At 43.7% G+C, this 23,317-nt stretch overlaps 1 protein-coding gene across 1 annotated transcript in view; it reads right to left on the reverse strand.

Moving 5' to 3' along the window:
- Nucleotides 1-23,317, reverse strand: part of SOS2 (SOS Ras/Rho guanine nucleotide exchange factor 2) — a 41,101-nt gene that overhangs the window by 9,209 nt on the left and 8,575 nt on the right. The window contains exons 4-15 of the mRNA XM_081909256.1: nt 22,702-22,866; nt 21,982-22,185; nt 20,866-21,009; nt 19,578-19,688; nt 12,215-12,313; nt 10,643-10,770; nt 9,165-9,820; nt 8,938-9,019; nt 7,286-7,408; nt 5,341-5,444; nt 3,466-3,682; nt 1,512-1,631 (exon numbers count right to left, since the gene is read on the reverse strand). Of these exons, the coding sequence (XP_081765382.1) occupies nt 1,512-1,631; nt 3,466-3,682; nt 5,341-5,444; nt 7,286-7,408; nt 8,938-9,019; nt 9,165-9,820; nt 10,643-10,770; nt 12,215-12,313; nt 19,578-19,688; nt 20,866-21,009; nt 21,982-22,185; nt 22,702-22,866 (2,153 nt within the window). The remainder of the gene's footprint in view (nt 1-1,511; nt 1,632-3,465; nt 3,683-5,340; nt 5,445-7,285; nt 7,409-8,937; nt 9,020-9,164; nt 9,821-10,642; nt 10,771-12,214; nt 12,314-19,577; nt 19,689-20,865; nt 21,010-21,981; nt 22,186-22,701; nt 22,867-23,317) is intronic.

The following is a 23,317-nucleotide window of genomic DNA, read 5'->3' on the forward strand; positions in this document are numbered from 1 at the left end:
GGAATGACTTGCCTTAGGCCACTCAGTAACCTTCATGGCTGGGCAGCTTCAAACCCACGTGTCTCTGATCCTACCCAAATGTTCTGTTTATTATACCACACAAATATCCTTGCATAAAAGAAACTAGAATGTGATGAAGACCATGTCTGTTTTCCAGAAGGATGCACCTACCAGTTGCATACTCACATCAAAATTAAATAAAAAGTTCTTCTTCCTCTTTATCATTAGCTGTTCCCACAAAATTATCTCTTCAGTTCCTCAAAGTTTAAAATCTAATTTGGAAATATGTGTACACAGGCTATCTCAGGAAGTGGAAGAGGGCAATACACTGTGATTGTCAGCTGCACTGGGGACATTGCAGGTGGCTCCCACCTGCCCCTCAATGCCATTCTGTACCATGATGATCAGGCGGGATTTGAAACCACTCTATCAACCATGAAGCTGGTTTGATGCCTACTTCAGAGACAGAGAAAACCTGTTTTTATTTACCCAATTCTTCCCTCATTTCCTTTTCTTCTACCAACCATCTACCCTCTTCCTTGCTGCCTTCTCCTTCCTAATAACCATTGCGAAACACCTGTTCCCACTTCCTAACATTTCATTTTCCTGGCCACTGCAACCACATAACATCAACCCTACTGACTCTATCACAGAGGTTTAAAGGGTAACGGGAAGATGGGAGGAAGGGACATGCTCAGCTCCTCTGACTACAGCTTTTCAAATTAAGCTTTTTTCAAACTGATATACTATAAAGGCAAATGTCACCGAAAAATCAGGTACATCATGAATGAATGGCCCTGTTGATCGTGGCTTATTATTCTAGTTCATTTCATCAGGTATCCTCCTACTTTCAAATAATTTTTTATAAATATTTCAGGCAATAAGTAACAAGAAGAAAGGTATGGAATGACTATAATCAGATTAATCTGAAAAAGGCAAGTTACCTGCAATGCTTTTTATTTTTAGGGGCCCAAGCCTTACTAACAGAACGTAACAAATACAGTCATACCTTGGAAGTCAAACGGAATCAGTTCTGGAAATCTGTTCGACTTCCAAAATGCTTGAAAACCAAAGCATAGCTTCTGATTGGCTGCAGGAAGCTCCTGCAGCCAATCAGAAGCTGTGGAAGCCCCATCGGACTTTCGGCTTCCAAAAATAGTTCGCAAACCGGAACAGTCACTTCTGTGTTACGTTCAGGAGCCAAGTCGTTTGGGAACCAAGCTGTTTGACTTTCAAGGTACGACTGTAATGGAAACTGTAAATGTTCAGTAAACGTTTTGTAATGCAAAGGTTAGGAGTTGTGTGAATGGTGTTATTATACAGTTTAGTCACTAGGTGGTACTGGACATGGCTGTATATGGAGTTTCCTGCTCCTATTCTGCTCTGGCCTGAAAGACAAAAATGTTATTGTCCAGCTCCCTGATGAAAAATGTGTGTTCTCACAGCCTTCTATGACAAGAGCCTCCAAGGGCAGTGATCAAAGTGATGCCTCTACTTGATTCACCACTTACTTTTCAAACCAAAGCGTAAGGTTTGTGGTATGCCTAATCATTTTCAGCAGATTTGGAGAATTAATTTCTTTATCTTCTTTTGTCCATACACTTCCAACAAGTTCAGATGGCTGGACAGCCCTGAAACAGAAACAGACAAGCCCATGAATATGAGATACGGAAAGCTGAGGAAGACATTAATGCTACTGAAGGGATGATTCCGGATATCAAGATATGCGATATGGTGGTCACATGTCTGCTACTGTGGGCTGCTGCCTTTCATGCTGCTCAGCAATTTTCCAGAAAGGGGAATCAAAGGTTACACGAGGACATCAATTTCAGCAAATTAATCAGTGGCCCAATTCTTCTAAATCTGAGGTCTGCCAATTCCATCATTCTAGGCTTGTTTTGTTTTTCAAATGACATGGTCATCTTTTCATGATGCTTTAGCTGAGATTCCTTCATTGCAGTGGGGGACGCGGGTCATGCTGTGGTCTAAACCACTGAGCCTCTTGGGCTTGCTGATCAGAAGGTTAGCGCTTCGAATCCCCACGACTGGGTGAGCTCCTGTTGCTCTCTCCCAGCTCCTGCGAACCTAGCAGTTCGAAAGCACACCAGTGCAAGGAGATAAATAGGTACCACTGTGGCAGGAAGATAAACAGTGTTTCCGTGCGCTCTGGTTTCCGTCACAGTGTTCTGTTGTGCCAGAAGCGGTTTAGTCGTGCTGGTCTGTGCAGAAACGCTGGCTCCCTCGGCCTGAAAGCGAGATGAGCGCCACAACCCAACACTCACCTTTGACTTAACAGTCCAGGGGTCCAGTAGGTTGGACTAGATGACCCTTAGGACCCCTTCCAATACTAAGATTCTATTTTTCTATAATTCTATAATTCACCCTCCCTATTAAGTATCAGATCATGTGTACAAGAAACTAAGTATTAGATGCGCTAACTAAATAAGTGCAAGATTAAAAAAAAACCATTTCTACTAATCCTCTCCTTTCAGAAACCCCCAATTATGGCTTTGCTGTATAAATCTTTATGATTTATACTGTACTTTAGAAAGATCAGAGCACCCACTTTAGAATAATCCAAGCACCCTCCCTTTTTCTGGGTAACTGGACGAGGTTGGATGCCTCCCAAATACCTAATGGAGAATAAAAAAACCACTTTACATTTATTATCCAAGCACTCTTTAAAGGTAAGAGAAATTAAAATCAGAGACTCCCTGGTTCATCTGTGTGCATGAAGCTACCTTGAAATGGACTATTGGTCCATTTAGTCCTGGACTGTCCCTTCAAGTCTTTCCCCCATCTTCCTACCTTTTAATTGGAGCTATCAGGGACTAATGCTTTTGAATTATGGTGCTGGAGGAGACTCTTGAGAGTCCCATGGACTGCAAGAAGATCAAACCTCTCCATTCTGAAGGAAATCAGCCCTGAGTGCTCACTGGAAGGACAGATCCTGAAGCTGAGGCTCCAATACTTTGGCCACCTCATGAGAAGAGAAGACTCCCTGGAAAAGACCCTGGTGCAGGGAAAGATGGAGGGCACAAGGAGAAGGGGACGACAGAGGACGAGATGGTGGGACAGTGTTCTTGAAGCTACCAGCATGAGTTTGATCAAACTGCGGGAGACAGTGGAAGACAGGAGTGCCTGGCGTGCTCTGGTCCATGGGGTCACAAAGAGTCGGACAAGACTAAACGACTAAACAACAACATCAGGGACTAACCTTGGGACAATGTGCATCACCATGGCTCCCTTGACTGCTCAGCTACTTTGATATGTTGCACCTGATTGGTGCATGACATAAATACCACAGACTGACGGTGCGCACTTGGCATATACTGGTATGTGAGCATGTACAGTCCTCATACTGCTATCTATACCATTCAGACTGAATCTGCACCAATGAACCTGATAGGAGAGGAGCACTCTGCGGTTCGTCAGGTGATGGAGGTCCAACAGAACACACTCTACCTGTAGAGATCAGATTCCAGGAGAGTCAGCTGCCGAGCAATCTCTATGGGGTGCAGCGTCATGAGGTCAAACGTCTCAAACTGGCGGCTGATGTGCCACTCAATTGGGGGCGGAGGGCTCTCAAAAGTTATGTTGTGGCTAATGCCGTTTGCATGAGCTTGCTTCTTCCTCCGGATGATCTTGACAATGGATTCCACCCACTTCTTCATGGATTTGCCTGGAAGACATATTGGATACGGTGGGAAGATCATACAGATGCTTTAATTATTTTGTGGCAGGGTTGCTCAGTTCCATATTCGCTGGTTTGGGATTTTACGGTGGCTGAATTTATGGCCAATTCTGCAGGAAATGAAACCGCCACCTTCTGCATGCAGAAGTGTGGGCTGTACCACGGCACAGAGCAATGAATCCACTGCCCCCCATCTCTGGAAATGTTGTCCAACAATCCCCTCTAGCACCTTATGTACACATCTAGTATTCTTCCTCAGCCCTGCCTTTTTGCAAGCTCTGTATGCCATGTAGGAACATAAAAAGAGCCCTGCTGGAAGAGGCTAAAGGCTTGTTTAAACCAGCATCCTGACTTCACAGCGGCCAACTAGATGCCGATGGGAATAATAATAATAATAATAATAATAATAATAATAATAATAATAAATTTTATTTATATCCCGCCCTCCCCAGCCGAAGCTGGGCTCAGGGCGGCTAACAACAATCAAAATAATCCAACATTCTAAAAACATTCATTATAAAATTAATTAAAATCAAATTAAAATCAAATTGATGGCAGCCATTAAGCAAAATTCTGTGCAGATTGCCAGAGGAGGGGGTCAGGCTGCGCCCTGGCCAAAGGCCTGGTAGAACAGCTCTGTCTTGCAGGCCCTGTGGAAAGATGTCAGGTCCCGCAGGGCCCTAGTCTCTTGTGGGAAGCCCAGGAGCAGAACCTTTAACCCCAGAAGTGCGCTCTCCACCTGTGAGTCCCATCAGCTGGTATTCAAATGCATGCTGCCTTTGACAGTGGAGTCAGAACATGGCCTTCATGGATAATAGCAACTGACAATCATAATCTGCACGATTTCATCCGATCCTCTTTCAAAGCTATCCAAGTTGGCTGGCCATTGCTGCATCTTGCAGGAGTGAACGCCATAGTCTGATTATGTGCTATGTGAAGAAGTACCGTATTTTTCTGTGTATAAGACTATATTTTTCCCTAAATTTTTGAAGTTTAAAGTAAGGAGTTGTCTTATACACGGATAGTGCAGTTTCTTAATTTTGGGTTAAAAAAAATAGGGGCCGTCTTATACATGGGGGCATCTTATACACGGAAAAATGTGGTACTTATTTTTGTCTGGTCTGAATCTGCCAACTATCAGCTTCATTCAGTTATAGAATAGGCTGGGAAAAGCAGTTTAAATATATCAGTGCGAGTCAAGCTCTTCCAAAGGGCTACACCTTTATGTACACAGTGGCCCAGTTTGCACATAATGCTAAGACGAACCATGGCTTAGCTTGAACGAGCAAACATGCAGGCTCCCGGAGAGCCGACTGAAGTCACTTTGCTCCTCCCGTTGTTGCACACATAGTTTTCGACAAAAAACAAGGGTGAAGTTGCTCTTAAATCATTTACAGCACTACTTTATATGTGAACTTTTCCTGGAAGAGGCAAGAGCTTCTGATTGAAGTTATGAAACTGAGATGCTTTTCCTGTTGCAAAACAAAGTTAAATGGAAAGGATGTCGCTGGCTTGCAGTGCTTGTAAATACCATTGTCTTCCGAGTAAGCACAGCCAAGTAGAATTTTCAGAATTTCTTAAGATGCTAAATCCACATAGCAGACGAGATAGAGCAATTTAAACAAAAGTTCACTCAAGACACGTACCTCTTACAGTGGAAATAAATGTTTCCAATTTATCAAGCAGCTCCTGATCTCTCTCAAAGTCATAATAATGGTGTTCCACCCAGTGCCGAAACACATTTAATATCCTGGGGATGAAAAGAAGTGGGAGGTGAAGAAAAAAAATGCCACCAGTTTAGTTTTATAAACCCAGACTGAGGCAGACACATTCAACCAAGGAGAAATCAAGGCTGGAGATGGATGGCATTTTCTGATTTTTTTTAAAAAAACTGTGGATTATTTTGTGAGCCACCAAGTTATTTTCTGATTAGAGGATTAAAGTCCCCTGTGTCTAACAAACTGCAAATGTCTCCGCACAGACGCAGGGACAAGGAGCACACATCATTTCCCAAAATGGCTTCAACCCCCTAACTCTCATTGTTGTAGGAAATCTGAAGGCAAGGCTTCAAGTGGAAAGTTGTAAATACAGGCCTAGAAATCAGACACACATATGAAGATCCACAAAACAACTTCCTAACAGTTAATCCAAAACGTTGAGTTGCATCAATGCTAGACAAACTCAAGAGTAGAACCACTGAAATTAATGGACATTGCTAAATTAAAGGTAAAGGGTCCCCTGACCATTAGGTCCAGTTGTGGCCGACTCTGGGGTTGCGGCGCTCATCTCGCTTTATTGGCCGAGGCAGCCGGCGTACAGCTTCCGGGTCATGTGGCCAGCATGACTAAGCCGCTTCTGGAAAACCAGAGCAGCGCACGGAAACGCCGTTTACCTTCCCACCAGAGCGGTACCTATTTATCTACTTGCACTTTGACATGCTTTCGAACTGCTAGGTTGGCAGAAGCAGGGACCAAGCAACAGGAGATCACCCCGTTGCGGGGATTCAAACTGCCGACCTTCTGATCGGCAAGTCCTAGGCTCTGTGGTTTAACCCACAGTGCCACCCGTGTCCCTATTGCTAAATTAGGTTCATCCATTTCAATGGGTAAAACCTAGCTGGCTACAACCCATAATCTGCCTTAGAGGTATGCAATTTGGAATCTCCCCAGTCCATGTATTATTTCAGACACATTTAGGCACTGGTTAATTCCCAAGATCATGCTCAGGTTTTTCATAAGGGAAGCAGAAACATCTTCCAACAATATTAGTGAAAATTCACCCTTCTCCCCTGTAGTGCCACAGTAACACCTCCAATATTACGTGGGCATCTGGTCAAACAACAATATAGAGTCTACCATCTGCCCCAGCCTATCTGTGACTTATGAATTAGAAACTTTCACTATTATCTTTCTTACTACTACTTAACATTAACACAGACCTTTACACTGTTTGCATTAAGCTTAAATTGCTGTAACCCACCCTGGGACCTTAGAGTGAAGAGCAGGTAAGAAATCAAATTAACAATAATAATTTATAATTTTATAATATTATAATATTATAATAATTTATAATAATAATAATTTTTACTACAAGCCTGGTAATGTAATTTATATTGCTTTGCGTGGGGAACCCTGTAATCATACCTAGCTGTTTAAGTGCTTTACACATTTAATCACTGTAATTCTTACAATATAATTTGTAAGGTGAGCCAATTTATTACCCCTATTTTGCAGACAGGGCATCCTGCGAGAAAAGGTTTTTTCCCCTCTAAGGACACCCAGTGAGAGCTCTGAATTTCCCAGATCACATTTTTAGCTGCTATTCTGCACCCTCTCCTGGTGCCTTGTCTACCGATTTCCAGGGTAAGCTCCCAGGCTGCAGTCCTACCACGTCCTTACGCAAGAGGAAGTCCCACTGAACTCAAGGGGTCTGACTTTGTATAGTATTGCACTGTCTGGCCTACCCACATAAACCAGGTCCATTCCCAAGCAACATGAGCATTGTGCACTCTCACATGAAATGAGGTAATCCCCGCATTCTCCCCCCTGAGTGGTTTAAGTCAGATTTTAAGAAAGAGATGAAAGCTCAAACCTGAGTTGCACTGGCTGGACATACTCTTTGCGAAATCTTTTAAGGTCTGCACTGATTGGCTGTTCTCCTTTCTCTATTGCCAGCCTATCGGCCTCTGTTGGCTCAGGCTCTGGGATTTCAAATCTAGTAATAAACAGGAGTTGAAAGGTGAGTTGCATGACATCCAGAATACAAAGAAAGGAGGACTACCTTAGAATACATTCTGATCCATAACTGGGTGAGGGTGGGGGCTAAAGTGCTAACATTAAGAGATATTAAGGCTGTTGATTCTAGGGCACTGAATTCCCGAACCTGCAAATAGCCTGTTATTTATTAAAGGTAAAGGGACCCCTGACCATTAAGTCCAGTCATGGCCGACTCTGGGTTTGTGGTGCTCATCTCGCTTTACTGGCCAAGGGAACCGGTGTACAGCTTCCGGGTCATGTGGCCAGCAGGACTAAGCCGCTTCTCGCGAACCAGAGCAGCGCACGGAAATGCTGTTTACCTTCCCGCCGGAGCGGTACCTATTTATCTACTTGCACTTTGACGTGCTTTCGAACTGCTAGGTTGACAGGAGCAGGGACCGAGCAACAGGAGCTCACCCCGTCACAGGGATTCAAACCGCCGACCTTCTGATCGGCAAGTCTTTATAAGATCTATCTTAATTCTGATATTCCAATTTTTGCATCCCCCAAAGACTTTTTTTAAAATAGCAAAAGGTCAAGAATATGTTTCTATATCTTTCAATGTTTTTGCAAAATGAAATTCTGCTCCCTTAATATCTCAACAATTACCTTTCCTGGCTTCTACTTTAAATTCCAGTAATGGGAATAATATTTATCTCCCAGAGTCATTCTGAACGTGATTAGCATGTCTTAACATACCCGCTGAAGTAGCACAAATGAAGTGCAGCTTCCAATGTTATAGAAAATTTGCAGAGTGAGCATTTTTTAAACGGTTACCAAGAAATAATTTCTTAAAAACTAGTACACAATACTGTACTTTCAGGGATAATTTCTACAGTAACTAAAAACTAAAATCACTGATCCACTGTAGGATGGCAGTCTCTCTCTTCAAGTCCTACTGCGTTTTCTGCTCAGACTGCTATCTGACCTCACATTCTCTAGACATTTGGGACGAGCCTTAGTGCTGACAATCCAATGCTTCTTAACAGACTTCTCACAAAATCATACATTCATAAAACATTTTTAAAATGACTTGATCAGATTCCTGCAATCTCTCTCTTTTGTTTTCAAGCCTTTCTTCCCAGCTGGGAGGTTTATTAAAGTCAACTGAGAAGCTAAGATCCAGAACCGTGTTGTCAATAGGCCAAATTTGACACCTTCTTTCCCTCTCTTCATTTTAGATTTATTAGGGATATCTTTTGCACAGAAAATCAACCTTAAACAACATTATTTTTTCAGTACACATTCTGCTTTCGGTTTAGGCCAGACTGTTTCAGCTTCAGATTGCCAGAGACCACACGAGCCTAAAAGCATTATTTAATTAAACACTTAATGGACTCTGGAGAACAGAAGAGAGTTAGGAAAAGCCCTTAGAATAGACAGCAGCTCCAAGATGATTGTGCCAACACAAGAAATCTGCTTACACTTCTTATTGCAAATGTAACAGCTAAATCAATTGCCAAGTGGCTGAGGGTTTTTTTAACTTACCGTTCTGTCAACAAAGCTAGGAGTTCCTGGGGCTTACAAAATGAGCGGTACGTGGTAAGAAAAGTACGCACAAAATTAGGATCTAGAAAAGCAAACAGGAATAAGTTTAAATACAATTATCACATGAAAGATCTCTGACCTGGTTTCAGTTAACAATTGCTCCTTTCCCCCGTGCCAATGACGCAATGAAGAGCGATATCAACCCTCCAGGTAACAAAGCCAGATACCTGCATACATGTGATAGGTCAGTCTTTCAATGAGCTTCACTACGGTTCCACCTTTGATAATGGGAATTCCGTTCCGGCTCTGAAGGTTGTCTTCAAAAACGATATTCTCCTCGGAGTCCTCCACTGCAAAGCGGTAGACACTCGGACTGGGGAGCCGCAGGGGCTGCTCATTCTCTTCTTTCAACAGAACTGCATCCAACATTCGGTCGAGGGTGCTGCGGTATTGCAGGGAGATCAATGCAGCCATCCAATTGTTCTTCTCCTCGCTAGACTTGGCCGCAAACATGAAGCTGTTCTCATCTTTAGGGACCAGTTCAAAGGCGTTCTTGTATTCACATGTGTCATCCTTATCAACTATGTGGACTTTCCTCATGACGATTTTTTCCTTCAGTCGGTACTCTGCGTTGCTGTAGCCCGGGAGCCGCGACTGACCGTGATTGGCTTTGCAGCTGATCATTAAGCCATCGAAAAGAAAGACGTGTCGCTCGTGTTTGGCTCCAACTCGTGCCAACGTCCCTTCCATTATGAATTCGTTACAGCACTGGCCGATATCTTTGCCTTCCCAGCCATCGATGTTCTTCTGGATCTCATTCATTTTTTTAATGGCAAGGTGCTTGCTTCTTACTTGGCGATTATAGAACCAAAACACTGGCTCCCTAAAACACACAATATATGATTCAGGTAGGCAGCCGTGTTGGTCTGACGCAGTCAAAATAAATAAATAAATATTTAAAAATTGTCCAGTAGTGCCTTAGAGACCAACTAAGTTTGTTCTGGGTATAAACATTCTAAGGTGCTACTGGACAATTTTTTAATTTATTGCAGCACAATATATGAGTTTAAGAGTTTCCCCCAATATCGACAGTCGTGAGCTAGGAGGAAAAACATTATCAAGGATCAGGTTAAGCTGCTTGATTTCATTTAAATACTCCTCTGGCCACATTCACCACCACAAAAATGAGCTTTAAAAACACATGAAAGCCATGCCAAAGCACCACACACACCTCAAACTAGCATGGGGATCACACACATTAGCTGTATAGCCTTGCCTGCTACTGAATTCATAACTGAATGGGAACCACAGACAGCCCAGGTTCCAATTTGTGTATGCACAATGAATGTAGGGGTTTAGAAAACATGCTTGCTTTTTAAGCACAAAAGGTGACATCTACTGCCAAACAGATTTCTGCTTGCACAGGGGGGTTCACCTTCCTCTCCTGTACATGCCCCCCCCCATTTTGAAGAGAGGAGGAGAGAAAAGGGAAGTCCTGCCATGCAAGTTGAAACCCACTGTGAACTTGGGCAGTTGGGTGGCTCCCAGCTCATGAACAGGTCCTAAAAGAAGAGAAACTATTAGGATGCCTCACCCACAGCCCCAACTCCTGCAGTGCGATCCCCCCTCCAAACTTCAGTCTATGAATTGCTGTTCCCAAAGGTCTCAGGCTATGGCCAAGTCCACCATTAGGCTACTTCCTTACCCAGGCCGGCGTCTAGGTGAGTGCTTGTTATAGATGCGTTCCATGCTACATTGGAGATTCAGGAGAGCTGTGATGGCTTGTTTCAAGCATTCGCAGTCTTCTACATCTTTACTACAGTATTGCAATTGCTGAAAAGAAAGACGTTTATTTCCATCAGACCTGAGCAATTGCTGAGGTCAGGAAAAAAGGATTTGTGTAGCACGCATGGAAGTAGATTCCACTAGCTTCCTCAGGGCTAACAGGATCAAGCAGCATGTCTAAAACATCTGTGTGGCTGTCATACAGGCACGTTTTCTGGCAGGATGCAGTGGGCTGCTCCAAATTCTATGACAAAATTCCAAGCAGTCATGATACAGAACATTCCTTCAAGTCAAGTCACCGAAAGGGGAGCATTCCTTTCAATTATTCACTTCCTCCTGCAGACGCTGCAAAACTATTCATTGAAACTATCTCTGGGAAGCTTTTGAAAGCTTGCCTCACCGGTGAAAATGAAAGCTTTTGAGGAACAGTGGGCTCAGGGCTTTAATTACAAAGACGGTGCCTAGGAGCTATTCATTCTTTGATACCTGACTGACGGCAATCCTTACTTTATACCCCTGTAGGGCATAACACTGACATTTTGGCTTTGAAAGGGACTTTCTACTGCCTCTGGCCCTACTTTCTTCAAAATCAGAAGCCAACATAACCACAGAATTGTAGAGTTGGAAGGGACCACGAGAATCATCTAGTCCAACCCTCTGCAATGCAGGAATCTTTTCCCCAACATATGTGTTGAACCCATGACCCTAAGATTAAGAGCCTCAGGCTCTACCATATGAACTATCCCAGCTATTGTGAAGTACACAACAGTCTAGTCCAGGGTTGGGATGACTGGAATGGCAACTGGTCTTCCAAAATGTATTTAGCTAAAACCTTGTGGCCCACTGACGTGTTTTAAAATGAAACACAGGCCAGGAGGTGCTGGGAATCATGTCGGGATAGTGCTGTTGCACTTGGGTCCTTGTTTTGGGGCGTTTGGTCAGTCACAGCGAGAAAAGAATGCTGGACTATGTGGACCTTTTGCCTGATACAGCAGGCGCTTCTTATACAGTAGTACCTCGGGTTACATATGCTTCAGGTTACATACACTTCAGGTTACAGACTCCACTAACCTAGAAATAGTGCTTCAGGTTAAGAACTTTGCTTCAGGATGAGAACAGAAATCGTGCTCCTGCGGCGTGGCAGCAGTGGGAGGCCCCATTAGCTAAAGGGGTGCTTCAGGTTAAGAACAGTTTCAGGTTAAGTACGGACCTCCGGAATGAATTAAGTACTTAACCCGAAGTACCACTGTATATGATAAAGATTTCTGAGCAGCTGGTATAACTAACCTACATTAAGTCTACCCTTGAACATGTACTCTTGCCTAACACTGGAAGTCTGTTGCTGGATCAGATCGAGGTTTTCCTAGTCCAGCATTCTTTGCCTAAGAACAGAAGCAGTGCCAAGAACGCTCTATACTTCACCAACAGATCCGGCCTTGATAAACACAAATAAGTCCCAACTTCTGCTTTCCTTCTAAGAGCATGTGCTTACCTGTAACAGTTCAAAGTAGTGCAAACAGTGATAAACAGGAACCAACATGAGCCGAGGGAGGACATACTGTACTGCTTCTTTAAAGCCATCAGCGATTGACTGAAGAATAAAAAGCAAGCCAGATTTAAGTGGTTTGTCACGCGAAAGACAGGAGGAAACAGTGGAACGGACTCCCTTGGGAGGTTTTGAACTCTCCTTCCTTGGAGGTTTTTAAACAGATGCTTTAGCTGAGATTCCGGCATTGCAGGGGGTTGGACTAGATGACCCCTGGGTGTCTTCCAACTCTATAATTCTATGATTCTAACCTAAAAGCCTTGATGGATTTGGTATGGTGGGGCACAGCAATCCAGGAGGGTTTTTGAAAGACCAGAACACAATGTACGTCTAATCTTCTTTAAGGGAATCCTAGAATCATGGAGTTGGAAGGGACCCCAAGGGTCATCTAGCCTAGCCCCCTGCAATGCAGGAATCTTTTGCCCATTGTGGTGCTCAAACCCACCGCCCTGAGAATAAGAGCTCCATGCTCTACTGACTGAGCTATCCCAGTCAGAAGGGGAAAGACCACAGCTCAGGGACAGAGCATATGATTTTTGCACGCAGAAGCTCCCAGGTTCAGATTCCAGCATCAGGTAGCAGGTGAGAGGTAAGATCTCCATCCAAGACCCTCAACAACTTTTAAAAAAAACTGATTTAAGAAAATTATACAGACAGCAAAACGAAGAAGTCTAAGTTAACATTGCCTTCTACCGTAAGAAATCATAATAACTATTACAATAAGGAAAATACTAATAATACATTTACTTCCCCTTTTGAACTTCTATTCTGCTTACAATATATTACTATTCTATTAGAATCTATATAACCTTTGCTGTCCCATATACCGTATTTTTCGCCCTATGAGGCGCACCGGCCCATAGGGCGCACCTAGTTTTGGGGGGGAATAAAGAAAAAAAAATTATTTACCCCCCAGGTGTGGGGCTGGGGCGGGGGAAGCCTGAGCTTCCCCCGGCCCCAGCACAGGCTGCTATCCGCAAGCCTTGGGAGCCCGGCAGGAACTCCCGCTGGGCTCCCAAGGCTTGCGGATAGCTTCCTGAAGCCTGGAGAGCAAGAGGGGTCGGTGCGCACCGACCCCTCTCGCTCTCCAGGCTTCAGTGAAAGCCTGCATTCGCCCCATAGGACGCACACACATTTCCCCTTCATTTTTGGAGGGGAAAAAGTGTGTCCTATGGGGTGAAAAATACGGTATTACTTTATTTCCCAAATTCAACCTAACCCTCCCCTCCTCCCCACTGCTTCCCTTCACCTGTGTGAGATCTTCCCAACATAATATTTTTTTCTAGTTGCTTTAACAAAATAACATGAAAACTGATAAATTGTAATTACTTCTTTTGTCCTTACACACTTAACAATTGCCTATTAAGAGTTCTGCTTTAACACCATATTTCTTCATGTATTCCCCTACGCATTCCCATTCTGTATAGAATTTTTGATTGAAGCAGCCCCTGATGGATGCAATCATTTTGACCCTCAACAACTTTCAATAGTCAGAGCAGACAGTTAGATTGCAGAACAGGGTTAGTTCAGACTATGATCCTGGCAGCTTCCTGTACTCTTCTCTCTTCCACACTCCCATTTTTATAAACTGGCTGAAAATGCTCGTTCCCAACTGCACTTTTAGAGACCCTTGGGGAAGGGCTGTAACTCAGAGGCCGGGAACCTTCATTGCATGCAGAGGGTCTCAGTTTCAGCTCCCAGCATCTCCAAGTAGGGCTTTAAAAGACTGCTGCCTGAAATCCTGGGCAGCAACTGCCTATCCTTGTGGACGATACTGAGTTAAATGGATCAAGAGTCTGACTCAGCATAAGGCAGCTTCCTGTGCTCCTCTGCCTTTACTGTTTTTAAAAACGACGTTACGAAATAGATTTTTAATGAAGATTCATAGTAGTATGAAAATGGTTGAGGGAGCAGCTCCTCTGCAAATCCACCCAGCAGCCTCTGCTGGAGAGTGGCTGGGGAAACCCAGCCAGATGGGTGGGTTATGAATTAATGAATGATGATGATGATGATGATTCTGTCTGGGACTGCTGTTAGCTTAATGGGGCTTGGCCTGCAATCTCTATGAAGCAGGCAAATTCATCGTCTAAACCAGGAGTTCCCAAACTGTGGTCTGCAGACCACCAGCGATCCAAAAACATCATTCAGGTGGCCTGAGGCATGCCTGTGAAGAATTCTATGGGACTTAAATTGCAATACAATACGATCAAATGTAAGAAACAAAAGAAGCAACAAAAATACAATTTTAAAAATCACACAGCATCTAGGACAGCACATTGAAATTGCTACAACAGCCGGGCGGGGGGGATATTAAGTGGTCTGCCCAGCAGTTTTCAAGTTATCCATGAGGGGGGAATTTTGGGAGCAATACACACAGGCAACCTATAGGCAATAAATGAAGGAAGGAATAAGCAAGGAGCTACTTCATTGTCAGAGGCAGAGTTTAGGGCTTCAACAAGAGCTAAGGAGATGGACAGCAGTAACGACTTGTAATATGTGCGGTGTAATGGCTAGAGTGTTGGACTCTGACCTGGGAGAGCAGGGTTCAAATTCCTCACTCAGCCATGAAACTCACTGGGTGATCTTAGGCCAGTCACCAGCTCTCAGCCTGACCTACCTCACAGGAAGTATAAATGGGGAGGAGAGGAATAATGTATACCACCTTTGAGCTCCTTGGACAGAAAGGTGATATATAAATGTAATCAGTAATTAAATAATACTCTTCCTTGCCTGGAAGTAACATGGACTACACCTGCAGCAAATTGAAGTTTATTTCTCTGAGGAACAGAAGGTAAAAACAAAGAAGCGCAAGGACTGAACCAGGAAGGTTGGAGGAAAGAAGATGAGGGCGGGGGCGGGGGCAGGGGGGGGCACTGCATGGGAGAGCACAAGAGCTGGCAGGATCTCACAGTGGTCTATCAGAAGGCATTCTGAACCACTGAAATTAATGCATCATTTTCAGCACCTTTCAGACAAGAGTGGTTCTGACTATCCAGACCGAGGATAGCTGCAACAGGTGGGATGGAAGACTCTTAAGCATGGGTAGGCAAACTAAGGCCTGGGGGCCGGATCCAGCCCAATCGCCTTCTAAATCTGGCCCGTGGACGGTCCGGGAATCAGCGTGTTTTTAAATGAGTAGAATGTGTCCTTTTATTTAAAATGCATCTCTGGGTTGTTTGTGGGGCACAGGAATTCATTCTTTCCCCCCAAAAAATATAGTCTGGCCCCCCAAAAGGTCTGAAAGGTGTGAAGAAGGCCGTCTCCCTGGATCCAGGATGTGATGGGCAAGTTTGCCAAGACTTATCAAGCTCACCGGTCATTATCCCTTCTTCCTCATCCACATGGGAATGAATGACAATGCCAGGCATAGCTATGAACACATCACATATGACTACAAAGCTCTGGATCTTGGGGCTCAGGTGGTTTCCTTGTCAATTCTATCTGCAAAAGGTAGAGGACCACAAACAGAGAGAAGAATGCTTCAGGAGAGTGACCAGCTACAGAGAGAGAATGGGCTATAGAAAAGTCTGGTTTGTGGGGCAACAGTTAAAACTTTCTTAATGAACGACTTACTGGAGAGAGATGGGGCTTCACTACACAAGACCAGGGGGAAATGTGCCTGGAAGAAGCATGAGAAACTTGGTCAAGAGGGTTTTTAACTAAATTTTGTGGAAAGTGGAAATAATAGCTTGCGGGTGAGTACAAAAGGGAAGCACTTAACACAGGGATCCAGGTACTACAGGAGAAGCTGGGGGAGATTTGGGGTGGAGTGCCTAGCAAACCCCACACTATAAATAACAGGGGAGACAATGAAGCATCGCTCCTTGGACTATCCAAGACTTCTATTGACTCTACATTAAGGCACAAAGAATGGAAAAATAAACAAGAACTCCCAGGACAGGAAGGTAAATATAACAGGATAGGTATATCTTAAGACTTGGAGGCATGACTCTTATGATTGGAATGTAGCAGTGGAAGGACAAATTGTTCAAAAATAATGGATGCAACAGGAAGGGAGGGGGACTAGTGCTATATGTCAAAAATATGTTCATCTACACAGACATTCTAGAGAGCGAACAAGGTAGTCCCATGGAAGGCACCTGGATAAAAATTAACCAAGAAAAAAACATATTGTGGTTGGAGACTTCTACAAAGCACCAAAACAAGTGGAAGCTGTGGCTTCCTTTTAGAAATGACAGATGTTTCAGAGAAGCAAGAATTAGTATTCATGTGGCCTTCAAGTACCCTGATATATGCTGGGAGACAAACTCCATCGAGCATGGAATCTCTGAACAAATTCCAGGCATCCTCTTTCAAAAGGCAGAAGAAGGAATGAAGGGATTGGCTGTCCTTGACTCACTCTTAACCAATAGCGGCGAAGAGTTGGCCAATGACATTCAAGTAGTAGGGATGTGACCACGCAATGCTGGATCTTACGTAGAATCAGTGTGAACGTAGTCAAATGTGTACCTTGGATTTTAGAAAAGCCGATTTGAATAAGCTCAGGGATATCCTAAGGACTCCATGGCTAGATCTGCTAAGGAGCCCTAAGTGGAAATTCCCAAAGGAAAAGTTACTAAAAGCACAGCCACAAGCAATTTAAATGAGAGAAATGGGGCACATTTTTTAAAAAATGAGAGAGGAGCTGAAAATACAAACAATAGGGCACTTCTAAGAAATGGAAGGAAGAGCAGATCCCCAAGGAAGAATAGAGACAAATGATCAAAGCCTGCAAGGAGAGTGTCAAGAAAGCTTGAGCTCAGAATGCATTGAGGCTGGTAATGGGTGCCAAGAGCAACAAAAGGGACTTTCCAGCTATACTGTATTTGAAACAAGAAGGAATAAGGAAGGCCTGCTACTCAGTAAGGATGGTAGAATATTAACAGGTGGCAAAGAGAAAGCAGAACTGCTCAGCTCTTATTTAGCTTCCACCTTCTTCCAAAAGAGGAACGGGGTTCAACCTTGCCCATGTAGTGTGACTGGTGAGGGATCGGGATCTCTGCTCAAGACTGATAAGAACTGTGCAATCAAGCCTTTGGGGCCAGATGAACTACTATCAACTTTGAGAAAGGGTGAGGAGTGGACTAGAGACAGGTAAATGTTGTCCCAATATTCAAAAAGGGGAAGGAAGAACTAGGAAAATGTCAGACTTGTCAGCCTGGTTTCATTACAAGGGAAGATACGAGAACAGATTATAAACGAGTTGATTTGTAAGCATTTTGATAGCAATGCAGTGATCAATAGGAGCAAGCATGAATTTGTCAAAATAAATCCTACCAGGTTAATCCTATCTCTTTTTGGTCAGGTTACTTGCTTAATGGAGCCTACAGCACAACACATGGAACCCTGGGGTAAACTATTTTATACATTCCTATGTATTTTTTGGGGATCACTGCAGATGGTGACAGCAGCCACGAATTTAAGAGACGCCTGCTTCTTGGGAGGAAAGCAATGACAAACCTAGACAGCATCTTAAAAAGTAGAGACATCACCTTGCCAACAAAGGTCCGTATAGTAAAAGCTATGGTTTTCCCAGTAGTGATGTATGGAAGTGAGAGCTGGACCATAAAGAAGGCAGATCGTCGAAGAATGGATGCTTTTGAATTATGGTGCTGGAGGAGACTCTTGAGAGTCCCATGGACTGCAAGAAGAACAAACCGATCCATTCTTAAGGAAATCAGCCCTGAGTGCTCACTGGAAGGACAGATCGTGAAGCTGAGACTCCAATACTTTGGCCACCTCATGAGAAGAGAAGACTCCCTGGAAAAGACCCTGATGTTGGGAAAGATGGAGGGCACAAGGAGAAGGGGACGACAGAGGACAAGATGGTTGGATAGTGTCTTCGAAGGTACAAACATGAGTCTGACCCAACTGCGGGAGGCAGTGGAAGACAGGAGTGCCTGGCGTGCTCTGGTCCATGGGGTCACGAAGAGTCGGACACGACTAAACAACAACAACATGTATTTTGGGAGGAATTCAACGTCACACTGATGCGCTCATTCTGTCAGGGCAAGCACTTCAGCTTGTCAGATGAAACAATCCTTCTGCCTCTTCCCCCTGCACAGTGTTCCAGGGGTTCACCTGATCCGTTCAGAGCTAATGTCAGGTGTGGGTGGGAAGGAAGCGCTGTTGTGCAAGCAGAAGTCCTTGTGCAGTGTTTCAGCTCACAGGCCTCATTAGTGGAATCCCACCCACTGCAACTCTCTTTTTAAATTTATTTTATGATATAGATCGTGATATAATTAGACCAATGAAATGTGTATTAATCTTGTCATGAACTTGCATGACTGCTCTGTATTGAATTTTGCTCTGTATTCTTTATTCATTCTCATCACAATACTTAAATAAAAACATTTCTTAGAAAATGGGAGCTAGAAGATCCAATATCAGGAGGATTCACAGCTAGATCAGAAACCACCCTCAAAAGAGTGCATATCCAATAGCTTCTCATCAAACTGAAGAGTGTTTTTTGAGATGCCACAAGGCTCCATCTGGGCCTATACTCTTCAACACTTTTATCAATACTTAGCTTGAGGTAGCCAACAGGGACAGGGTGTCCTCCAGATATTCTGAACCACAACTCCCATCAGCTCAAGCCACCATGGCCAATGGAAAAGATGATGGGAATTGTAGTTCACAGTATCTGGAGGGCACCATGTTGGCTACCCCTGCATGTTGTAAACATCAACATGCAATGCAAGATGCACATAAATTCTCTGGGACAGCAGAGATGAAGGAAGCACACTCTGACCTTTGCCACCATCCAGTGAGAGACTGCATCCTTTGCCTCCCAGACAAGGGGGGAAACAGCCTGGCCTCTTCCACAAGAAGGAGCAGCCGCAAAGAGCTTAGTTATCTACTCCCTCCCAAAAGGATACTTCTTTCCACCTGTCAGTTGCTTTAAAAAGCACAATCAGAGGGGAACATGCTCTGACCACATTCATTGCGTTGCCATATTTCAAAAAGTGAACACCCAGACACAAACGTTGTTGAGCCAAAGTTGTTAAGCTATTTTGAGCTTTTTAAAAAGGAAAATCGGCAAAAATGGCATTGTTGACATGGCTTGCCATACGTCCAGATTTTCCTGGACATTTTTGCAGATTTCTGCCCGGACAACGCTTCCCACTACAGTATTCTAGGTATGTCCGGGAAATTCTGGATGTATGGCAACCCCACCATTCATCAAACAAAGACCTAAAGGTTGCTGTATTTTGCATGTGTGAGTTTATTATTATTACTATCTGCTGTATATTGAGAACCATTTGATTGAAAGGTGGGGTACAAAAGAGGTACATAAATCCATTCCTACCTGGAAGTGAAGAGCCACAGCAGGTTTAGCCATCAAATGATTAAAATGTTCATGATATTGCGGTGAAAGGATGTCCTGGGACAAGGTCTCATACGGGTCAAAGGCTTGTTCCTAGGAAAAGAGTAAGCATTCCAAGTACATTATGGACAGAGGGAAAAGCACATTATGGGGCTGGACGGACTGAGAATTATACAAGGATGGTGGTGGTTATATTGATTCTGTCTTTATGTGGGTAATGGCAGCCCAACCACATCATCTGAATAGTGTCTCTTGAAGACTGACTGGAGTGGGATATTTCAAATCTACTTAAACTGCATCCCAGTAGGTACTTTGTGAGGACTGGGCTCTGAAAATAATGAATAAATAACTGGAATACATTAATAGAGTGGACAACTTTATTTAGCTAGTAGGGATATTTGGGAAGCACATCTGGATAATGTAAGATTTTGGGCCACTACATGCAGAAGACACAAAGAACTTCAGTACATTAAGGCATAAATAACTTCAAAGCATTGCTGCTCCTTCTGATACTGGACATGTACTCCAATATATTTGGCCAACTATCAGGAATGATGGGTGATGTAGACAAAAACATCTGGAAGACAGCACATTAGCCCCCTTCAGCAGGGTAAAGCATTTACAGTGGTGCCTCGCAAGACGAAAAGAATCCGTTCCGCGATTCTCTTCGTCTAGCGGTTTGTTCGTCTTGCAGCCCATTGACAGCTTAGCGGATTAGCGCTATTAGCGGTCTAGCGGCTTTTAGCGATCAGCTGTTAAGCGGCTTATCAGCGGATCAGCTGTTAAGCGGCTTAGGAAAAGGGGGGGAGCGAAAAAACCCCGCTTGAACTCACAAGATTTTTTCGTCTTGCGAAGCAACCCCATAGGGAAATTCGTTTTGCGAAGCGCCTCCAAAACGGAAAACCCTTTCGTCTAGCGGGTTTTCCGTCTTGCGAGGCGTTCGTCTTGCGGGGCACCACTGTAATCAATCTGTTTTGTACAGGCATATTTTTACAGGTAGATCTGACTACAAAAAGAAGGTAATGCAGCCTAAGGCCACCACAGAGGCTTCCTTTTGAAATATAGCAACCACACATGTTACTTGTGAGTAAAAGCCACATGTAAGCGGGGATGAGGGTGCTATGTTCCATTCTCATTTTGCTCTCTGGGAGTTGGAGGGTGAAGTTGGGGCAGGGGGACTCTCCGCTGCAAGAAACACACATTCTAATCCAGGAAGGAATTTGAGCTCATGCTCAGCAACACAACAAACTGAACGGCTCGGCCAACTCACCTCTGCAAGGTCCTCAAAGCAACTTCCAGCCAGGGGGTGAGGACTGCTCTCATCAGTCATTTCCACAGTGTCCTCAATTAACCCCAGGAGCTTCACTGTCAGCTCATGAATATCTGTGATGTTGCTAAATATCATATCAATATCCTAAGGGAAAGAAAATCTCCCTGAATATGCACACATCTTTCTCCATCCTTATTTAAACGTTTAGTTGTTTGTGACTGAAAATATACGCCAGGATCTCAATTAAATAGAGATGAAGGATCGGAAGAAAACGCTGCAGGTCATTTTGGAGTTCAAGACTACATTGCAACTCACAGCATTTTAAGAGTCTGCTCCCTGCCTATCCCAGAAAATATTCTTATGATAGGAGATTTGGTCGCTCCTGCGTGCACCAACAGAGTTGTAGAGAAGAACTACTGTCCCCTTGCACAGATTTCATTCATTTTAATAAGGTCTGCATGAAGATTCTCCATGTGCTGTGTGCCACCAGAATAAACATATTCACAAGACAATATGCAACCTCTCTTTTCAGAAAGGCATTTGGGGTTTTATCATTACTGCAGCTGTTACACTATACAAGGCTAGGTTTCAATTGTGGTTTCCAAGCATTAATTTTTCATCACTAGTTTTCATTGTTGTATCTGAATGATGTGAACTGCCTTGGTTCCCCGGAGAAAGAAGTAATTCCTTTAAGAAACCAGCAGTCACGGGGCTGCCTCTGTCTTTGCCCTCTCTGTTTGGGCCAGAGAAGTAATTCTCTAGGATTTTCATACTGACATTCCCACAATAAATCTGTGATAAAGGGAGGAATGCACTCTTAAAACACTGCTGCAATCTATCTTCATAACTTCTTTTCAGAACTAAGGGCTATTGCATGGGGATTTGCACTCTAGGCCATCATCAAGTTATGGCCAAAGGAAACCACACCAACCAAGAAACTTTTCAACAGTAACAGTCCACAGCCAACAGTCCAGGCCCCTAAAAAGTTCCCAAGCCAGGTGTTCCTTGTGATAGCCAACCTGGTCTCTGCCTCTTCCCACTTCCACCTTGTTTGTGTCTCAAAGCACACAATTGTTTAAAACACAGAAGGGTTGGCACAGTAAAAGACTGACTTACATTAGGTGTGAACAGTTTTCTGTTAGACAGGAAGGCTTCTCTAAACACTTTTATTATTAGATTCAGTTCCCGGAGATACTGTCTTTCGTCTGCAATTTCAGTCCTGACCAGGTCATAGTAATTGAGTACACCCGAGGAAGAGGGCTCTTCTTCACAGAGAGAAACCAAGCCAATGTCATCCTGATCAAACATATCCATTAACACCTAAGAAGAAAACACACATTTTATTCACGCTCGACTTTTCTATAATCAAATATGAACTAGATGAAAGGGTTTTCCGTTTTGGAGGTGCTTCGCAAAACGAATTTCCCTATGGGCTTGCTTCGCAAGACGAAAATGTCTTGCGAGTTCCAGCGGGTTTTTTTCCTCCCCCCCCTTTTCCTAAGCCGCTAAGCCGCTTATCAGCTGATCTGCTGATAAGCCGCTTAACAGCTGATCGCTAAAAGCTGCTAAACCACTAATAGCGCTAATCCGCTAAGCTGTCAATGGGCGGATTAATTTCGTCTTGCGAGGCACCACTGTAGATTCTGGTAATGAAGAAATGTGTCCTGTAAAGTCTGTTGCTTATACAGAAACAAAGAGGCTGTCGTTATTTTTTAAACATGTCAAGGTGGATTAGTTCTTAAACAGCAACAAAAAACAAAAATCACAGCCCTATAATGAATCTGGATGTGTACGAAGCACTTGCCAGCTAAGCCCAGGATTTCCACGACACCTCACCTTATCAGCGCACATCGATACTTTAATGTCCTGCTGCGAGATCTCAAAATGTCGTATGTTGAAAACATAATTGCCCGCGAGTTTTAAGATGTCCGCCGAAATATACTCCAGGACAGCCACGATATAAAGGGACACATGATAATCTATTTTATAGCCAAGCACCTCCTGAAATTCAACACAAAAAGGGGAAGTGTTAAAAAAAGATCACATTGATTTTTCCTCTGATTTAAACGAAGTCAGAAACCAGAAACGGAGATGACAGTGACATGGATTCCAAGAATGCATTTGAAGGTAGCGGCAACCATTATGAATCATGCCATACAGCAGCACTGCTGCCACAGAACCACCTTCCTGCTTGCACAGGAAGAGGAAGCTGCAGCCCCAACCTCTGCTGCCTCCTCCTCCCTCTTGGCAAGGGATTCTTCGGAACCATCTCCCCTGTTTCTGCTCACTTACTTGCTTCATTGTATGCTGAGTCACAACAAAATACACTACGAAGCTTGTGAATTTTAAAAATTGCCTCACTGCCTTTTACTTAACTGACTGTTTGTTGTTGTTACTATTACAAAAATACATTCTTTTATTTGTATGCCGCCTTGTATTCCAACCATGCTCA

The sequence above is a fragment of the Podarcis melisellensis genome, assembly GCF_964234715.1.
Source record: "Podarcis melisellensis genome assembly, chromosome: 1".
In the NCBI taxonomy this organism is placed as follows: domain Eukaryota; kingdom Metazoa; phylum Chordata; class Lepidosauria; order Squamata; family Lacertidae; genus Podarcis; species Podarcis melisellensis.